The sequence below is a fragment of the Muscardinus avellanarius genome (genome assembly GCF_963383645.1).
Source record: "Muscardinus avellanarius genome assembly, chromosome: 19".
Lineage (NCBI taxonomy): Eukaryota > Metazoa > Chordata > Mammalia > Rodentia > Gliridae > Muscardinus > Muscardinus avellanarius.
In genome coordinates this window covers 21921665-21940843 of record NC_137805.1, presented here as the reverse complement: position 1 = coordinate 21940843, position 19179 = coordinate 21921665, and the positions used below count along the sequence as shown (strand labels likewise).

General features: G+C 59.6%; 2 protein-coding genes across 3 annotated transcripts in view; one reads left to right on the top strand and one right to left on the bottom strand.

The window, feature by feature from the left end:
- Nucleotides 1-10116: 10116 nt before the first annotated feature.
- On the top strand, nucleotides 10117-14192 carry ADRM1 (ADRM1 26S proteasome ubiquitin receptor; the record flags this gene model as incomplete). Of its 2 annotated transcripts, XM_080716581.1 has the most annotated exons (9): nucleotides 10117-10329; nucleotides 10837-10953; nucleotides 12318-12441; nucleotides 12563-12649; nucleotides 13020-13101; nucleotides 13275-13507; nucleotides 13602-13759; nucleotides 13831-13933; nucleotides 14008-14192. In XM_080716581.1, the coding sequence occupies 9 exons, from the start codon at nucleotides 10117-10119 to the stop codon at nucleotides 14112-14114; spliced, it is 1224 nt and encodes a 407-aa protein (XP_080572707.1). In that variant the 3' UTR covers nucleotides 14115-14192. The 2 variants fall into 2 exon arrangements, with proteins under 2 accessions (XP_080572707.1, XP_080572708.1); XM_080716582.1 differs by lacking the exon at nucleotides 10837-10953.
- A 638-nt stretch (nucleotides 14193-14830) lies between these two features.
- Nucleotides 14831-19179, bottom strand: part of LAMA5 (laminin subunit alpha 5) — a gene marked incomplete at both ends in the record, with an annotated part of 54805 nt that continues 50456 nt past the window's right edge. The window contains 18 exons of the mRNA XM_080716471.1: nucleotides 14831-14970; nucleotides 15083-15199; nucleotides 15290-15383; nucleotides 15699-15832; nucleotides 15915-16068; nucleotides 16156-16311; nucleotides 16389-16581; nucleotides 16652-16791; nucleotides 16875-16995; nucleotides 17079-17246; nucleotides 17323-17453; nucleotides 17601-17744; nucleotides 17821-17953; nucleotides 18038-18186; nucleotides 18262-18384; nucleotides 18466-18628; nucleotides 18705-18838; nucleotides 18985-19138. Coding sequence (XP_080572597.1) covers nucleotides 14831-14970; nucleotides 15083-15199; nucleotides 15290-15383; nucleotides 15699-15832; nucleotides 15915-16068; nucleotides 16156-16311; nucleotides 16389-16581; nucleotides 16652-16791; nucleotides 16875-16995; nucleotides 17079-17246; nucleotides 17323-17453; nucleotides 17601-17744; nucleotides 17821-17953; nucleotides 18038-18186; nucleotides 18262-18384; nucleotides 18466-18628; nucleotides 18705-18838; nucleotides 18985-19138 — 2548 coding nt within the window. The remainder of the gene's footprint in view (nucleotides 14971-15082; nucleotides 15200-15289; nucleotides 15384-15698; nucleotides 15833-15914; nucleotides 16069-16155; nucleotides 16312-16388; nucleotides 16582-16651; nucleotides 16792-16874; nucleotides 16996-17078; nucleotides 17247-17322; nucleotides 17454-17600; nucleotides 17745-17820; nucleotides 17954-18037; nucleotides 18187-18261; nucleotides 18385-18465; nucleotides 18629-18704; nucleotides 18839-18984; nucleotides 19139-19179) is intronic.

Sequence of the window (19179 nt, the reverse complement as noted above, 5' to 3'; positions counted from 1 at the left end):
CGGGGTTCTCGCGCCTCTAGCCCAGACCAGGAGGGGAAGGGGTCCTGGAGACCACCGGTGGCCAGGGCTGCGTCCCAGATCACGGAGACACGGTTGCCGCCCTGAGTTCCCAGAGAATGACGAGGGAAGCTGTCAGATGCTGTATTTTTACCAATCTCGAGGGACCTAAAGATTACTCTTAAAATATTTAAATTAAGTCTGTTTGAATGGAGCCCTGCTGGCGAGCAGGAAGAGGGCGGTCCCAGTGCTGACTGAAGGCCCCTGGACCTGAGGGCGCTGCTCCGGGAGGCCCTGCGCTCCCCATGCTCGCCCTGCACTGCAGCCCCGCGTCTCTGCCCCGCAGCACGCAAGCCCGTGCCGGCTCCCTGGGCTGTCCGTGTGGAGGCCAGAGGCGGGCGCCCACCCTGTCATTAAAGGCGTTAACCCCCGTGGGGCTGTGTCCTCTCCTCTCACTGACAGCCATTCTCTCCTTTTTCTCTTTTCTTGTGTTGGGAGTCGAACCCGGGGCACTCCTCCTCCGAGCTACACCCTGAGCCCTGTTGTTTTCTGTTTCTGAAACAGGGGCTGGCCAAGTTGCCGAGGCTCTCACTAAGTTGCTGAGGCCGACCTCAAACCTGCATTCCTCCTGTCTCAGCCACCTGGATTATTATAGATGCGCGCCAGCACGCCCAGCAACAGACTTTCTCTGTACAGAATGCTGCCGCGGACATGACGGCAGGGCTCTTCATGCTAAGTCGCCCGCCGCGCATGCGCTGATGGTGGTAGAGAGCCTGGGCTCCGTCGTTCCCTTCTGGATGGGAAGGAGTCGCTGCTCTGTCCTGGCCCCACCACCACCTTTGTAATTAAAACACCTTCAAAAGCCAACTCTGGTTTTGAAAGCTTGATTTCATAGCTTTGGAAACTGGAAAAGAGGTTCCTCAGTCCTGCTGGTGTCCTCTGGGGACCGCAGGCTCCAGGACTTCCCCTTTTCCTCCGGGGTGCTGGGGATCAGTCCCAGGGCCCGCACATGCTGGGCAGGCAAGAGCTGCGCCCAGAGCCGACCCGCCCCCGCCGGAGGTCTCGGCACCCTCGCTCCACGGGCCGGCGGAGCCACTCGATGGCTTTCGGGTTTGTCCTAGGCTTTATGGTCTTGGCATCATTCTAAGAGGGGATTTTGAAGTGCCCGATGGTGGGAGCGGGGCACCTGTGTGCCTCTGGGGGGGAGTCATTTGCTTTTCCACACTGCGGCCATGCGCAGACTCGTTCCCCAGGGAGGATGAAAAGCTGAGGTCAACAGGTGTGAACACGGCACACTTAAAATGACTGTTTTGCCAGATGTGGTGACACGCCCATAACCTCCGTACTTTGGAGGCTGAAACAGGAAGACTGCCGGTTCAAGGCTAGCACACATTGACTTAGCAAGACCCTGTTTCAATGTAAAAAGCACCAGGGGTGTCGCTGAGTGGTAGACTCCTGCTCGCTGGGCTCATCCCCAGCAGCACATCCAGATCACTGTGTTTTTGGAAGTGCGGCAGTCGTTACCCGTGATCCATTCTTGCTACGGAAATGATGTCGGACCAGGGCCCTGGCAGCATGGCCCCGCGGGCGCTCGAGGCGCCGCTCCCTCGCAGGCCCTGCCGAAGCTGCTCATGGACGCCGTGCTTGTCAAAGGATCAGCGCGTCACAGCTGCCAGACGAGCGTCAGGGCCCAGCATGTGCGGGAAGGAGGCCCCCACGCTGAGCCCGACAGGTCTGGCTGACACCATGGCCAACGTGTGGGGTCAGCCTCAGACACAGAGGACATGCCGTCCATTTGCTGCACCCTGAGAACCGGGAAATCACAGCAGGATGAGAGATAAGCCCACCAGCCAGCTAGCTGGGAGCCTCTGGGGCTCTGCCCAGGCCCCATGGGGAGAAGTTCTCACCATCTCCACGTGGGACACTGGCGTGAAAACAGTTAAAGCTCTTGGCATCCTGCGGAGAGGCAGTGGCACTGCCTGTGCTTCCCGGGATGCTGGGTGGAGGCCGGGGGCTGGTCCAGCCACAGGCCCTTGGAGCTGACTGGGGCCAGTGTGCACAAAGTTCCCAGAGCCATGGTTCCAGCCTGTGGACTTTTCCTGTTTTCAAAGTGAGCACCAAACAGCCGGGCATGGTGGTGCACGCCTGTAATTCCAGGACACGGGAGCCGGAGACAGGAGGATCACAGGTTCATGGCCAGCCTCGGCCTCTTAGTGAAGTCCTTCACAACTTAATGAGACCCTGTTTGAAAAATTTAAAAAAAAAAGGAGGGCTGGGGGTGTAGTTCAGAGGTAGACTTCCCCTGGGTTCCATCCCCAGTACCAAAAAGAGGTGGGTTGGGAGAGGCTCTTGGAGGCAGTTTGCCCTTGGGTTCAACCCCCAGCCCCCCACACACATACACACAGAAATTGGGTTGCAGTTGACATTTCTTTGACATTCGACAGTGTTTGTGCTGTCTCAGGCTCTGGCTTTCTGGAAAACACTACAGATGGCTGTAGACGAGTCCTGGGCGCCCGGTACTAGATGTTTGGACCACGTGTCCTTCAGGACTGGCCCGGCAAGTGACCCTCCCATGTCCACTTATCCTGGTGGAGAGGGGTGAGGAGCTCACTAAGGGTGAGGTTGCCAGGCTCTCTGCGCCAGCATTTCTGGTTAGCCGGAGACCGCTGCTAGCCATGCAAGACAGGACACGGGATCGGCGTGGCTGGCAGAGACCCCTGCCGGCTCCTGTTCCAAGCAGACTGGCCTCTGCCGCTGCCCAGGAGGAGCTGCGTGGGTGGGCCTGCGGGCTCCCTGAGCTCGGGGCGGAGGGACAGAGGCCGCCAGGTTTGGGGCAGTCTGAAGGCTCCAGCTGCCAGCACCCGGCCGTGCCAGGGCGTCTCATGTCCCGGCAACCCCGAGGAGGAAAACCAGGTACCCCTGAGGCTCTCGGCTGCTCTGTGGGAGGTGGGGTTCAGAACCCTCCCTCTGTGGGGGTGCAGTGGTGTGAACTGTAACAAATTAATCGTGTCGCCGCTGCCACAGCCCATGGTGACCTCGTGGCGCCCAGGCCGGCGGCCAGCTTGGCTTCTGTGCCTGTGGCTCCACCCCCTCTGTGGTCCAGCTGTTTTAATGCGGAATAATGTGTTTGAGGGTCCCGTGGGCGGCGTGAGTCAGCGGCTTGCTCCTTTACCTACGGAGCGATACGCCTCCCCGTTTGCTCGCCAGTTGATGGGTATTTGGGTTGCTTCAAATTGGAGACAATTATGAAAAAGGCCACTACTGACATTTGTAAACAGTTCTTTCTTCTTTTCCTGTGTAGACAACTGTTTTCACCTCTCTTGGGTAAACACCTAGGAGAGATTAGCTGGGTTGTATGGTAGTCGTAAGTTTAGATTTGTAAAACACAGCAAAACAACACTGCCACCTCATCCAGGAAGATACACAGATGGCCAGCCTGTGAAACATGTTCAGCGTCATCAGGCGTGGCGGCACAGGCCTATAACCCCAGTGCTTGGGAGGCTGAGACAGGAAGATCGCAGGTTCGAGTCCAACCTCAGCAAGTAGTGAGACTGATCAACCTAGCATGACCCTGTTTTGTGTGTGTGTGTGTGTGTGTGTGTGTGTGTGTAAGTGTAAGTGTGTAAGTGTGTATGGCACTGGGGATTGAACTCAAAGGCTTTCTATCTCCGAGCTACATCCCCAGCCCTATTTTTTTTTTATTATCTGTTTTTTTTTTTTTTTTTTTTTTTTGTGGTACTGGGGTTCCTGGAAGCCCTTCTGCCTCCGGGCTACACTCCCACGGGCTACACTCCCAGACCTATTTTATACTTTTTTATGTGGAAACAGGGTCTCTTAAGCCCTTCGAACCTGCGTGATCCTCCTGTCTCTGCCTCCCAAGTGCAGGGATTACAAGCGTGGCCACCATACCCGGCTTTTATTATCTGTTTTGAAACAGGGTCTCACTAAGTTGCAGAAGGCCTCACTAAGTACCTGAGGCTGTCCACGAACCACGATCCTCTGGGCTCAGCCTCCCAAATGCTGGAATGACAAACATGCACCATCATGTTTGGGTCTCAGTGAGACCCTGTTTCAAAATAAAGAATAAAAAATAGGGCCGGGGGTGTCGCTTGGAGGAATGCCCCTGGGTTTCAAACCCACTACCACAAAAAAATAAAAAAAAATAGGGCTGGTGGTATTGCTCAGACATAGAATGACACAGGTTCCATCCTCAGTACAAAAAAAAAAAAATTGGGCTGGGGGGTATACCGCGGAGGTAGAATGGATCACCAAAAAAAAAAAAAAAAAAAAAAGCTTGCATCCTAGGTGACTAGGAAACTGCAAATTAAAACAAGGGTGTGCCGGGCATGGTGGCGCAGGCTTGTAATCCCTGTGCTTGGGAGGCTGAGACAGGAGGATCTCCACAGGTTCAAAGGCAGCCTCAGGGCCGGGCGTGGTGGTGCACGCTTGTAATCCCAGCCTTTGGGAGGCTGAGACCTGGAGGATCGCGGTTCGCAGACAGCCTCAGCTACTCAGTGAGGCCCTGTGCAACTCAGTGAGACCCGGTTTCAAAATAAAGAATAAAAAATAGGGCAGGGGGTGTAGCTCAGAGGTCAAATGCCCCTGGGTTCCATCCCCAGACCCACAAAAAGAAAACAAAAAACACAAAAACCAAAGCCAGCCTCAGCTACTTAGTGAGGCTCTCAGTAACTTAGACCCTGTTTCCAAATAAAATATAGAATAGGTCTGGGAGTATAGCCCGGAGGTAGAAAAGCCTCTGGGTTCCATCCCCAGTACCACAGAACAAAACAAAAACCAAGGGCGTGCCCCCACACCTGTTAGATGGCTGAGGTCGGGAGCCCAGGACCCGAGGGCGGCGAGGGCGCGGGCTGTGGACCTCTCCCCCTGGCGGATGCAGACCACAGGGCACTTTGGGAGGCGGCGGCGGTGCTTAGAGAGCTTAGACACGGGCCTGAGCATTTACCTCCACGAGTCCAGCCCCGTTCGCACAGAAGCCGGCACGCAGACGTTCCCGGAAGCTTCATTCACGGCTGCCCCATCCTGGGGGCGACCCAGGGGCCTTCAGCAGGTGAGCGGGTCCCACCAGGCAGTGGCGGGATATTATCCAGTGCCAAAAAGAGCTGTCTAGTCCCACAAAACAGAGAGGAAACGTAATTGTGCATTATCAGAGACGTCCATCTGAAAAGGGTACCTACATACTCGGTGATTCTAACTATAGAACATTCTGGAAAGAGCAAAGCCACGGAGGCTTAAAAGATCAGAGGAGCAGCCGGGCGTGGTGGCGCACACTTGTAGTCCTAGTGCTTGAGGGCCTGGGCCCGGAGGATCACAGGTTCACGCCCAGCGCAGCGACTTAGCAAAAGCCTCCGCAACGTAGAGAGACCCTGTTTGAAGAAATAAAATAGGGCTGGGGTGGAGGTAGGATAGCACAAAATAAGAAAAATATATAGAGAGAAAAACAAAATGTCTTTGCTCAAATGTCACGCTGCCAGGTTAACTGTGTCCCCTCCAACGTCCAGGCCTTGGAGCTTAATGACCAACCTGGGCACCGAGGGGCAGCCTGTGGGATGGCTGGCCATGGTTCCTCCCTCGGGGCAGCCCTCGATGTCCTCTGTCTCTCCCCACATGTGGACACGGCACGAGGCCCCTCCGGAGGACACAGAGGCCAGGCGCCAAGGAGGTAGGGAGCTGCCGGGCCGGAGCCGGAGCCTGGGCTTTGAGCCTCTAGAAGTGTGCCCTGGCCACGTGTGTAGAAACTGGGGCGGTCTTAACACTAGTCCCTCCACGGGGAGGCTGTGAGGGAGACACTGGCAGTCCTGTCTGCTTGATTCAGCTGTTCAACACCTAAAATTGTTCTTAAAAGTGAAGCCTAGCGCTTGTAATCCCAGTACTTGAGAGGCCGAGACAGGAGGATCGCAGGTTCCTGGACAGTCTAAGCAACTCTCATCAACTTAGTGAGACCCTGTTTCCAAATAAAATATAAAATAGGTCTAGGAGTTGTAGCCCAGAGGTAGAAAAGCCCCTGGGTTCCAACACACACACATACCAAAAAAAAAAAAAAGAATAAAAAATAGGTCTGGGGGTATAGTTCAGAGGCAGAATGCCCCTGGGCTCAGTCTCCAGTAAAACACACACACACACACACACACACACACACACACACACGTCTCACTGGGTTGCTCAGAGTCTCACTATTGCTGAGGCTGTCCACAAACCTGCGATCCTCCTGTCTCAGCCTCCCAAGTACTTCAATTACAGGTGTGCACCACCATGCTTGACTTAAAATTTTTTCATTTACTTATTTATTTTGGTACTGGGAATTGAACCTAGGAGCATTCTACCTCTGAGCTACATTCACAGCCCTATTAATCTTTTTTATTTGAAAACAGGGTCCTATTAAGTTGCTGACAGCTTCACTAAATTGCTGAGGCTGGCTTCAAATCTGCAATCCTTCTGGCTTAGCTCCCAAGTACTGGGATTACAGGCATGTGCCACCATGCCCGGCTGGGACTTGTATTTTTTTTTATTTATTGGTGGTACTGGGGGTGGAACCCAGGGGCTTTCTATCTCTGGGCTATACTCCCAGATTTTTTAAAATATTTTATTTGAAAACAGGGTTTCACTAAATTGCTGAGAGCCTCACTAAGTAGCTGAAACTGGCTTTGAACTTGTGCAATCCTCCCGTTTCAGCCTCCCGAGCGCGGGGATTTACAAGCTTGCGCCACCGTTTTTGACGAACAAGCCTAACAGAAAACTCTCAAAGGACCCGGCTGCGAGAGTATCTTGGCACAGCTGCTTTTGTAGAGGTTGAAGTCTCTGCGGACAGCACCTGGCAGCCTATTTGGTTCAGGTCCGACTCAGGGTCAGGGTAGCGGCGCCCGTCAGGGCCTCCCTCGGGCCAGGCTCCTGGCCGACCCTCGCTGTGAGGCCTGGGGAGCTGCAGGCCACACCAGGGCCGCCGACATGGCCGCACAGCGCCGTCCACCTCCAGCTAGGGACCAGGGGGTCATGTCGTGGAAGCACACGTGGAGACTTCACCAGCTGGCAGGGGCGCACCCTGGTAATCTCAGTTCTGGGGAGGCTGGCACAGGAGGGTCGCAGGTTTAAAGACAGGCTCAGCAAGTAGTGAGACTCTTCAACCTAGCGAGACCCTGTTTCCCGACAAAGATAAAATAGGGCTGGGGTGTAGCTCTGAGGCAGGCTGCCCCAGGTTCAACCCCCAGTGGCACAAAAGGAAAAGAGAAATAAATAATTCTGCCTTCTGAGCCAGCGCAGGCCATGAGGCTCCCACCGCGAGGGAGCACTGCAGCCTTGGGTTGAGCAGAGTGCTTCAGCCGGGCCGGGCGCCACCGCTTACGGTTCCTTTTCTTTCTTTTTTTTTTTTTTTTTTTTTTTGGTACTGGGGATTAAACCCAGGGCCATTCTACCTCCGAGCTGCACCCTCAGCCCTATTTTTTGTTCTTTATTTTGAAACAGGGTCTCACTGAGTTGCAAAGGGCCTCACTGAATAGCTGAGGTTGTCTGCGTCCGTGAACCCCGACTCTCCTGTCTCAGCCTCCCGAATGCTGGGATTATTGCCACACCTGGCCGGGAGGTTTAGATTTTTTTTTTTTTTTTTTTTTTTTTTGGTGGTACTGGGGTTCCTGGAAATCCTTCTACCTCCGGGCTACACTCCCAGACCTATTTTTACATTTTTATTTGGAAACAGGATCTCCTAAGCCAGTGTGCATGGCTGGCTTCAAACCTGCGCTAGTCTCCTGTCTCTGCCTCCCAAGCGCGGGGATTACAAGCGTGGGCCACCACGCCCAGCTAGATTTTTTTTTTTTTTTTTTTTTTTTGTGGTATTGGGGATGGAACCCAGGGGCATTCTACCTCTGAGCTATACCCCTAATCCTACTTTTCATTCTTTATTTTGAAACAGGGTCTCACTAAATTGCAGAGGGCCTCACTAAGGAGCTGAGGCTGGCTGCAAATTATAATCCTGTCTCAGCCTCCCAAATGCTGGGACTACAAGCATGCGCCATCATGCCTGGTTAGTTTAGGTTCTTAAAAATTACAGAGGCCGGGGCTGCGGCACAGTGGTGAAGTCTTAGACTGGCACGAGGGAGATATTCTGGGTTTCATCCCCAACAACACACACACACACACACACACACACACACACACACACACACACACACACAATTATTGAGACCTTCACGGTAATTTATGTAGGCTTTACCTATTGGTATTTATTGTATTAGAAACTAAGAAGACACTTCAAATATTTATTAACTAATTAAAAATAGGTCTGGGGCCATAGCTCAGTGGTACCATGCCTAGCATGAGGCCCTGCATTCAGTACCCAACACCACAACAAAACAAGAAATCTGAAGTCTGTTAGCATAAATAAAACTTTTAACTGTACTGGGAATTTGTATTTTAGTGGTGCTGGGGATTGAACCCAGGAACATTCCACCTCTGAGCTACTTTCCCAACCCTTTTTACTTTTTGTTCTGAACCAGTCTCTCCAGGTTTCTGAGTGTCTCACTGCGTTGCTGTGGCCTGCCTTGAACCTGCGATCCTTCTGTCTCAGCCTCCCAAGTACTGGGGTTACAGGTGGGCACCACCACGCCCAACTTATAAATACAATTTTAAATTAAAAATAGCATTCAAACAAATTTAAAAAGCAGAAGTGGGAGAGTAGCGAGAAGATGGAGCGCTCACAGGGCAGTGTCCAGCGAGGCCCTGGTGCAGGGCGCTTGGGTCAGAGTCCCACAGCCGCTTCCCTGGCAACACGGGTAAGGCTTCAAAGCAATGCCCAGTGAAAAGCCACTTCTCATTTTTTTTTTTTTTTTTTTTTTTTTTTTTGCAGGTCTGGGGATGGAACCCAGGGGCATTCAACTTCCGAGCTACACCTCCTGCCCTATTTTTTATTCTTTATTTTGAAACCGGGTCTCACTGAGTTGCACAGGGCCTCACTAAGTAGGTGAGGCTGTCCACGAACCACGATCCTCCGATCTCAGCCTCCCAAATGCTGGGATCACAAGCGTGCGCCACCACGCCCGGCTCGCCACTTCTCATTTTTATGCTTTTCAGAAAAAGCCGAAGAACACACCAACTTTGCAGAGAAAAGGACGAGGCGCGCCGGGGGAGCCGGGGGAGCACGCAGATTCGGGATGGCTGGGTGGTGCTGAGCCAGGGCTGGGCGCCTGCCCCAGTGCTTTTTTTTTTTTTCGGTACTGGGGGTGGAACGCAGAGGCATTCGACCTTTGAGCGACACCCCAGCCCTACTTTTTATTCTTTATTTTGAAACAGGGTCTCACTGAGCTGCTGAGGGCCTAAGCAGCTGAGGCCGGCCGCGAACCGCGATCCTCCTGTCTCAGCCTCCCGCCACCACGCCCGGCTGATGATTGTTAATTTCCTAAAACTGTCAAAGACTGGAGCTAAGAAATGAGTGCTGAGAACACCCGGGAGCGAGCCCGGGCGCCGCCACACTGCAGGTACGCAGCGGGGCTCGCTGGAAGACCGCCGTCGGCCGCGGGACGCCTGTCCTGCGGACCTGGGCGCGGGGACGCGCGCCCGCCGTTCCAGGCGCCGCCGCCAGGGGCCGCCGCCGCTCCCCTATGACACAGCAACAATAGGGGCCGCTCTGGCCCGCCCGCCCCGGGCCGCGCTTCCGCCGGAAGAGAGCCGCCGGCGCGGGGGCGGGCCGGGGCGGGGCGAGCGCGATGGATGGCCGCGTCGACCAATCGCGGCTGGGCCTGGGCCGGCTGCGCGGCTAACGGGGCCCAATCGGCGGCGAGAGTGCGGGCGGGGGCGGGCGGAGCGCGGGCTTCCGGCGGGGCCCGGCAGGCGCCGAGGAGGAAGAGCTCGGGAGAGCGAACCCGGACGGCGGCCTGCGGCCAGCGTGAGCACAGCCAGGTACGGCGGCGGGGCGCGGGCGCGGGCGGCGGGCGCCGCTCGCGCGGCCATGCGGCGGGCCCGGCGAGGCTCGGCGGCGGCGGCGGCGGGGCTGGGGCGCGGAGGCCTGCGGCGGCGGCGGCGGGCTGGGGCGGCGGTGACGTCGGCGGCGGGCGGGCCGGGTGCTCCGCGGGACGCGGGGCGGCCGCGCTGAGCCCGCCGCTCTGCCCCTCCAGGATGGCGACTTCGGGCGCTCTGTTCCCGAGCCTGGTGCCCGGCTCCCGGGGGTCCTCCAACAAGTACTTGGTGGAGTTCCGGGCAGGGAAGATGGCACTGAAAGGGACAACCGTCACGCCCGATAAACGGAAAGGGCTCGTGTACATCCAGCAGACCGACGACTCGCTCATCCACTTCTGCTGGAAGGACAGGACCTCGGGGACCGTGGAGGACGTAAGTGGCGGCCGGCCGCGGTGGGCCCCGTCGCCATGCCCCCGTCGCGACCCGAGGGCCACGAGCAGCCAGTGACATCGCGTTCACGGGGTGACCAGGGCCGCTGGCCACAGTTCTCGGCTGTGCCCGCGGCCTCGGACTTGAAGTGATAGCGCCTGGGGTTGGAGAAGTTGTGCAAGAATCCTGACCTTGGTCGCGGCCCTGGGGAAGACAGCGAACTTTCCTAGTGTCGCCTTCTTTAGAACTCTTTGTTCTCGAGATTAAACAGTCTTTGTTACATCTGAGAGCAAGTCAGAGTTGGCGGCTCTGCTCACCTTGGGGGATAGTTGGAGGCCCGCTTCCCTGCACCCCAGCCCCTCTCCGGACCTTACTTGGGAGTCTGCCCTCACTGGGTGCTCGGCGTGGTGACCTGCCCGCCTCTGAAACGTCCACACCTGCTCTGTGAGGCTCGGGGCCCGAGCGGTGCCCCTGTGTGGGAATGACACGTTCCTCCTCTCGCCGTGCCAGGACTTGATCATCTTCCCTGATGACTGTGAGTTCAAGCGCGTGCCTCAGTGCCCCAGCGGGAGGGTCTACGTGCTCAAGTTTAAGGCAGGGTCCAAGCGGCTCTTCTTTTGGATGCAGGTATGTGGGAGCGTGTGCTTGGTGTGTGTTTGGTGTCTGCGTTTTCTTGTCGTGCGCTCAGGGCAGAAACTTGCTCACCTGTGGTGGGGTGGCATCAGCTGGTCGGACCCGGCTGTGTGCTTAGGGGAGGACTCCGGAGTTCCAGCGCTCTGCCAGGTGCTGGGAGGCTGACAGCCTCTTCCTGAGCCCAAAAAGCTCTTGGCTGGACTGTGGGCGCCCTCCTGTGCAGTGTGCGTTTTCACTGAGGCAGGGGAAGCAGGTGGCTTCTGGTCCTCACGCCTCCCCTGCCCACTCATGGTGGTTCACTGAGGCCCCAGGCAGAGGGCGCCTTTGGATGGCCTCCCTGCAGTGTTCCCAGCTCCTTTCAGGAGCACTCTACCACCAGGCAGTACCCCAGCTCTTTATTTTGAGGTAGGATACTAAGCTGCCTGGACTAGCCTTGAACTAGTCCTTCCTCAGCCCTCTGAGGGGCTGGGATTCGCCATGTCCATGGGATCACACCACTCCCCGCTGTGTGTCTCAGAGGCAAAATGTTGTCCTCAAGCTCTCCTTTGGTGTTTTCTGGGGACCTTTGGGTGCCAGTACAGCTCCGTCCTCACATGTGCGCTCATGACTGGGTTAAAAGCGGCAGTGGGTGTGTTTTGGGCTTGGATGGCCCTTTGCAGGGAGCGGGCCGCCGGCCTCGCACAGCGCTGTGGAGTGGGACAGCAGCTGGTCTATAAACGACTGGGGAGGAGGGCTTCCTTCTGGGGCAGGGCTCAGTGTTACAGGTGCCCAAGGAGCCAGAGCAATTGAGGACTCAGGGAACTGGTGGGTGTGGCGCATTTCAGTAAAGATTTATTTATGAGCAAGGGTGGGTGTGGCTTAGCTGCTGAGGCAGGACTTTTCCCCAGTTTTGCCCAAAACGTCATCTGATTTCAATTTCTACCTTTTTTGGGTACCGGGGATTGAACCCAGAGGCAGTCTTCTTGAGCTGCACTATTTTATTCTTATGTTAAAACAGTAGTGGCTTGCTAGGTTGATTAGTTTCACTGCTTGCTGGGCTGTCCCACCCCTGCAAGGTCTGTGGTAGGAGCTGGGGTGCCATGTGCTGCGGCTCTGGGGCACTGCGAGGAGGCCCCGCTGGCCCCCGTGGGTTGAGGGAAGAGCTGCGCCTGGAGGGTGGGCGCTCAGGGAGCAGAGTGAGACGGACGGCATTGTGCGGCGCCCAGGACCGTGGCAGCCGGAGGGCAGAGTGCCAGGCTGGCACAGGTGACTGCAGTCCCTCGGTAGGCCAGATCGGAGGGTGGCTGGCCGTGTGGGCTCAGGCACGAGCCAGCGCCTCCTGTGGGCTTCTCAGTGGGCCTCTCCACCTTCTCCTGCAGGAGCCCAAGACTGACCAGGATGAGGAGCACTGCCGGAAAGTCAACGAGTACCTGAACAACCCCCCGATGCCCGGGGCGCTGGGGGCCAGCGGGAGCGGGGGCCACGAGCTCTCCGCACTGGGTGGTAATGGCTGCGGGAGCCCTGGTGGTGCAGGCCTGGGAGATTGAGTTAGGGCCTGTTTTCTGCCCTTGTGGGCCCTGCTCCTTGTACAGCTCAGGCCGAGCTGGAGCCCTTTGTTTTCCAGGTGAGGGCGGTCTGCAGAGCCTGCTGGGGAACATGAGTCACAGCCAGCTCATGCAGCTCATTGGACCGGCTGGCCTCGGAGGCCTGGGTAATCCCCCTGCCCCCACTTCCCTGGGGGGCGCCCATTTGCCTCTGGTGGGATAGGTTGCTGAGGTCTTCAGGTTCAGGGAGGAGCCCAGCTAGGTGCACAGGGCGAGGCTCCTCCTGGGGCCTGGGCCAGCCTGCCTTCCGACTTCTCACGGTGGACGGGGGGTTGCCGGGTATTTGGGGAACTGCTGACTCTGGCCAGGACTTGGGACTGAATTTGGTAGCCTGATGGGAACAGGAATGGCCTGGCTCAGTGGCACAAGTTCCAGAGTGTAGGGTCTGAGGGGGCCTGCCCTGTGCCCGCCCTCCCCACCACTCCCGTCACAGGGTCTCGGGGGTCCTGAGCACCATGCCGTCTCCTCCCTTTGTAGGTGGCCTTGGGGCTCTCACTGGGCCAGGCCTGGCCAGCTTACTCAGCAGTGGTGGGCCTCCTGCGAGCAGCTCTTCGTCCAGGTGAGACCTTGGTACTTGGCCCTGTGTGTTCCTCAGGAGACCCTACGGAGGTCGTGGGGGGGGGGCGGTGGCGGCACAGCTGCGCCTTCCCAGGGTGGCGGTCCCTGGACCTCTGGCATGGCCCAGTGTGTGGTGGGAGCCCAGCCGCTCAGAGCTGCCCTCACTCTTCCCAGCTCCCGGAGCCAGTCGGCGGCAGTCACCCCATCCTCCACCGCTTCCTCTGCCCGTGCCACCCCAGCCCCCTCTGCCCCAGCAGCTGCCTCAGCCACCAGCCCGAGCGCCGCGCCCAGCTCAGGTCAAGGGACTAGCACAGCAGCCAGCCCGGCCCAGCCCATCCAGCTCAGCGACCTCCAGAGTATCCTGGCCACCATGAACGTGCCGGCCGGGCCCGGGGGCGGCCAGCAAGGTAGACACCACGCAGACGTGGGGCGAGCCCCTCCTGGCCTGCGTGGGGTCCATTGGCCCTGAGCTGCCTGCCACGGCCCTGTGCTTATGCCTAGTGGACCTGGCCAGTGTGCTCACACCCGAGATCATGGCTCCCATCCTCGCCAACGCAGACGTCCAGGAGCGCCTGCTGCCCTACCTGCCCTCCGGGGAGTCCCTGCCACAGACTGCCGACGAGATCCAGCACACCCTGACCTCGCCTCAGTTCCAGCAGGTATGCCCCGGGCCGCCCCAGGGGCTGGCATGGCCCCGGCCTGGCCCTCAGCGTGTGGCTCTCCTTTACAGGCCCTGGGCATGTTCAGCGCGGCCTTGGCCTCGGGGCAGCTGGGGCCCCTCATGTGCCAGTTCGGCCTCCCCGCAGAGGCCGTGGAGGCAGCCAACAAGGGCGGTAAGGACCTGCCCCCCACCCCCCGGGGCCCGGGCAAGGGCTGACCGCCGTCTCAAATCTCAAATGTGTTTCAGATGTGGAAGCGTTTGCCAAAGCTATGCAGAACAGTGCCACATCCGAGCAGAAAGAGGGCGACGCGAAAGAGAAGAAAGATGAAGAGGAAGACATGAGTCTAGACTGAATTATGTGCGCCTTGTGAGGAATTGGATGTAGTCACGTGACTCCTGTAGTGGCGGTTGTGGTTCATTGCACACCCTTTCCTCCGTTCCCACTTACTAATAAAGTCCTTTCTTTTACCTGCCAACTCTGGTCTTTGTCCCCACGAGCTGCAGCAGCCCCGTGTCCGCAACGGGGAGGTGGTTGGAGCCAGGACACTGCTACAGCCATTTGTGTGCTTGGAACTTACGCTTTAAGAAGAAACCAGGTGTGGTGGTACACACCTGTAACCCTGGTACTTGGGAGGCTGAGGACTGCAGGTTCCAGGCCAGCCTCAGAACTTGGTGAGAGTGTTTCAAAATAGGGACTGGAGATAGAGTGCCCCCAGGTTCTTATCTTGATTCTGGGGCTGGAACTGGAAGCATTCTGCCTCCGAGGTATATCCCCAGTCCCAGAGGGCCTGCCTCCCAAGTCCTGGGGTTACAAGCATGGGCCGCCACGCCCGGCTTCAGTTCCTAGTGCCAGAAAGGAGTTTAGGCATACCGTAATCACTACTAAAAATTGGTATGAGGAAGGTCTTTAAAAAGCACCAGCCTGCTTTATAGTGTCATTCTTTTCATTTAAAGACATAATTTAAGCCAAGTTCCAGAAAGGAGATTTTTCACCCATAGAAGCTGGAGTCTAGATGTATACAGACATCTGAAACTTGCCACGACGTGCAGTTAGCCCTGGGTGCTGGGGCTAGGTGGCTGGGCAGCCTCTGGCCCCCACTGCCCCCTGGACCCCTGCAGAGCGAGTCACGGGGACAGGGGACCCGTTCACCACCAGCTTCCTCATGCATCCGCGGTAGTTGAGGTGCCCAGACGTGGCAGCTGTGGACTCTGGGGGTGCAGGGGGAGAGGAGGGCTCGCTGGAACAGCAGCGAGGGCCCGGGCCCGTCCTCTCCATCACATGCTGCCCCTCAGGGTGCCCCCTCCCACTGAGGCCACTCACCGGGCAGGCCCCCAAGGTACAGCGGGGCTGCCGCCGCAGCCAGGGCCAGCGAGGGGCCGGCGGTGTGGTTGCTGTGTGTGTCCACCTCCAGTCGGAGCACGTTCCCGCCCTTGATGGCTGCAGACAGGTTCCCGTGGGTGTCCCGGCCCCCACCCAGCCCTCACAGTGGGGTCCCCCGTCTCCCCATACCGCAGAGTGGCCACTCACCTGCCACTCGGTGCCATTGCCCGTCACACAGCGCTGCGGGTAGCGTCACCTGTGTGGCAAACTCGCCCGCTCCGTCGTCCGCTTGCAGCAGGACCTGGGTGGAGGGAGTGAGTTTTGGGCCTGCCGGCCAGGCCCTCCAGCAAGAAGCAGCTATATACCCAGGCGCTGCTTGCTTGCCCTCACCTGTTTTTTTTTTTTTTTTTGGTGGTACTAGGAGTGGAACCCAGGAGCTTTCTACCTCTGGGCTACACTCCCAGACCTATTTTATATTTTATTTGGAAACAGGGTCTCACTAAGTTGCTGAGAGCCTCACTAAGTAGCTGAGGCTGGCTTCGAACCTGTGCGATCCTCCTGTCTCAGACTCCTGAGCGCGGAGATTACAAGTGTGCGCCACCACGCCCGACCTCACCTGTGTTTTAGACATCCGCAGCTGCAGGTACGGGGCACCCTGGGTTTGGCCCAGGTGGAAGATAAGGCCAGTGGCTGCCAGAGGCCTCACCTCCAGCTGCAGGCCCATGTCCAGCAGTGTGGCGTCCCGGGGTTCTGTGGGGAGGGGCCAGAGTGGAGAGGAAGGCCAGCCCCTGCCACACCCTCCCGGAGCCCCCGGCCCCCCCACCCCACAGACCTAGGGTGAAGACTACCCTGCCGCCCAGGAAGAACAGGCCATCCTCCAGGGGGGCTGGCACACAGGGCGTGACCCCTGCCACCTGTGTGGGGGCCCCTAGGGGCCGCCCATCCAGCCGAAGTTTCTTCACACAACCACTGAAGCCTGTGGCCACCTGTGGGGGGGGAGCAGACAGCCAGGGTCAGCTGGGCCGCTGAGTTTGCGGCCAGGCCAAGGTCGGGTGGGGGTGGACGGTCCTCACGGGGAGCTTGGAGTTGTAGCTGCCAGCGGGAAGGCCCCCCACAAAAAGGGTGTGGGGCTGGGGGCTGGCCACCCTCTGGTGGGTCGCTTCCTGGCTCCAGGCCCGGATCCCGTCCACCAGCAGCTGGATCCGCCTCTTCTCCCAGTGCACAGACACCTGGGGGTGGGGGCGGAAGAGCAGCAGGTCAGGGGCGCTCCGGGGCCCTGCCCAAGTGCCCTCCCGCAGATTCTTACCCTGTGCCACTGGCCAGCCTGTGAGCGCTGATGGCTCTGGACGCGGAGGTGGGGCCCGGGGCCATCCGTCTGGGCAACAAAGTGTCCATGGCTCAGGAAGAGCACCAGGGAGGGGCTGATGGCCGTCAGGGGCACCACCAAGAGCAGGAGGCCCTGGGGGGCGCGAGGGCGGACGGATAGCGAGAGGTGGAACCTGGAAGCCAGGCACATAGTCAGCCTTCCCTGGGGGCCCTGCCGAGCCCGCCCCCGCTGGCAGGCCTTACCTGTGGGGCACCAGGATGCCTGCAAACTCCAGGTGACTGGGCAGGGGCCCCCCAAACTGGTAGGCATCTTGGGCGGTCCTGGGATGCAGGGGCAGCGTGCAGGCAGGGTCCTGGCTGGGCTGGCGGCTGCGGCGGGAGGCCTGGGGACGCGGAGGGATGCAGGGGCGCCTGCTCGGAACCACCCCGCCCGCCCCGGTACCACCGGCACCACCCTGTGCCCTACCTTCCGGGCGATGGCCCGCAGTCCTTGAGGTCCCTGTCCCGCGGCTGGTGCGCAACCGGTGCTCACGTTCACACCGCCCACGTTCTGCTGCAGGTCGAACACACGCTGCGGCCCCTGGAGCCTGTGGAGGGGCCCCGGGCTGCACATCAGCCTCTGCGGCGGTGGGGGCGCAGCCGGGACCCCCGCCCCAGCCTGCCGGCTCACCGCTGGACAAACACGTTGCTGATGCAGCCGCTGAGGTTGCGGAAGGTGCCGGACTCGGGCAGGCCTCCCAGGAGGAGCCGCGGGGCACCCTCGGGCTGAGGCTGTGGCCCAGGCGTCCCGCGGTGGGGCTTCATCTGCTGCAGCTGATCGTCCACGTAGAGCCAGACCCTGGGAGGAGAGGGAGGCAGCGTTTCCCCAGCCCGCCTCTGCAGAGCGCGGGGGGCCGGGCGGGCGGGGCACTCACCCCGTGCTGTTGCTGTAGAAGGCGACGTAGTGGGGGGCACCGTCGGCAAACAGCGCACGTGTCTTCACCTCTGTTCTCATGAGCCGAAGCGTTACGTGGCCCTGCTGCAGGGACACCTGGCAGAGCCCGTCCTGGGGACAGAGGCCGGGTGAGCTGACCAGGCCAGGGGCCCCTCTTCCCTCCAGACACCCAGGTCCCCAGGCAGCAGGAGGGAGCAGCCAGCCACAAGCGGGCTCGGGGCCCTGGGGAGGCTAGGGGCCAGGGTGCGGCGGCCTCACCGGGGAGGCACGGTAGTAGAGCAGGCTGCTGTCCTGGGTGCTGCGGAAGCCAAAGCCGGAGTAGACGTTGCCGGTGAGGGGCGCCACGTCGGGGAGCTCCAGGGGCAGGAATCCGTGGCCGTGGAAGGTCATGGAGCGGCCCACCTGCCAGGAGGGAGCCCTGAGCCACACTGCGCTGCACGTGGGTGCTGCCCAGCCGCGGTGGGGGAAGCTGCCTCACCAGCAGGTCTGCGGTGCAGCCGAAGCTCACGCCCGTGGTGTTCAGTCTCTTGAGGTCTACGTATTTGCCCAGGGCTTTGATCCCCTTGATACAGCCGCGGATGGAGCCTCCGGAGGGGAAGAGCAGCTGCAGGCTGCAGGGCACCAGGGTCAGGCCTCCCGAACCCATGCCCCCATGCTGCTGCCCCAGGCCCGCCCCCCGCAGTGCGTGTGCCCACCTGGGGGGCAGCTCCTCGGGCGGCACCCCGCCCAGGTAGTAAGCGTCGGCCAGCTCTAGCATGTTGTCCTGCTCCACGCTGAACACAGTGGCCCTCTCCACACGCACCAGCAGGCGCTTGCGGCTGCCCGCCAGCAGGAACACCTGGATCTGGAGTGCATGGTGGAGGGTTCAGCGTGAGCTGCGGCCTCCCAACCCTCCCGGCTCCCAGCGCCCAGGCCTCACCGCCTTGCTGGACGCGGTCAGGGGCGGCGGCGGCTGCAGCGGGACGGCCTCCTTCAGGCCCGCGCCGAAGTTGTAGAGGAGCACCAGGCTGCCTTCACGCACCGCCAGGCACAGGAACTGGCTCTGGGGGGGCACAGCGGCAGGGGCAGGTCAGCATGGGTGGAGCGGGACGCAGCGGGCAGGGGCTGAGGGCCGGGGCCATGCCTGGTGCTTCAGGAAGAAGATGATCCCGTTGTAGGACACCAGCCGCAGCTCCTGGTCGAAGCGCTTTGTGTTGCTTAACTGGCTCTCGAAGCCGATGCGGGCGAAGCCGGTGCCGTCCAGGTAGGAGCCGTCAGTGAGCCATGGGTCCCCGGTGGACTTGGAGCTGTGGGTCAGAGGCGCCGGGTTAGTGGAGGGCCCGTGGGCGGGTGCGGGTGGGCGGGAGGGGCAGACCACGATACCGGGCACAGGGCTTGTCCACGGCCGTGTCGAGCTGGAAGGTCCTCTCAAAGTTGTAGAGGCTGACCACCTCCTCGTTCAGCGTGTCCATCTCGACGCAGCCCCGGTAGCCAGGGAAGTGCAGGGGGGCAGGGGGCTGCGGGCACAGCAGGCCGTCAGGGCACCTCACCACCCAGGAGAGACCCCTGCGGACTGAGGCCAGTCACCAAGAAGCAGGTCCCCGGGCAAGAGAGGCAGAGCCGCCATCCTGCCTGAAGCTGCCCGAGGCGGGACCCGGCTCACCGTGAAGTTGCTAGGGTAGCCGCCGACGTAGAACACAAAGTCATCGGGCCGCAGGTTGAGCAGCCCTTCCATGCCAGGGGCCACCGTGTCCCCTTTGGTCTCCTGAACCACCTGGTTCTCCATCGTCACGGACATGTGGCCAAACTGCAGGGTCCTGAGGGCAGAGGGCGGTGAGGCCGGGCGCAGGGCCGCAGC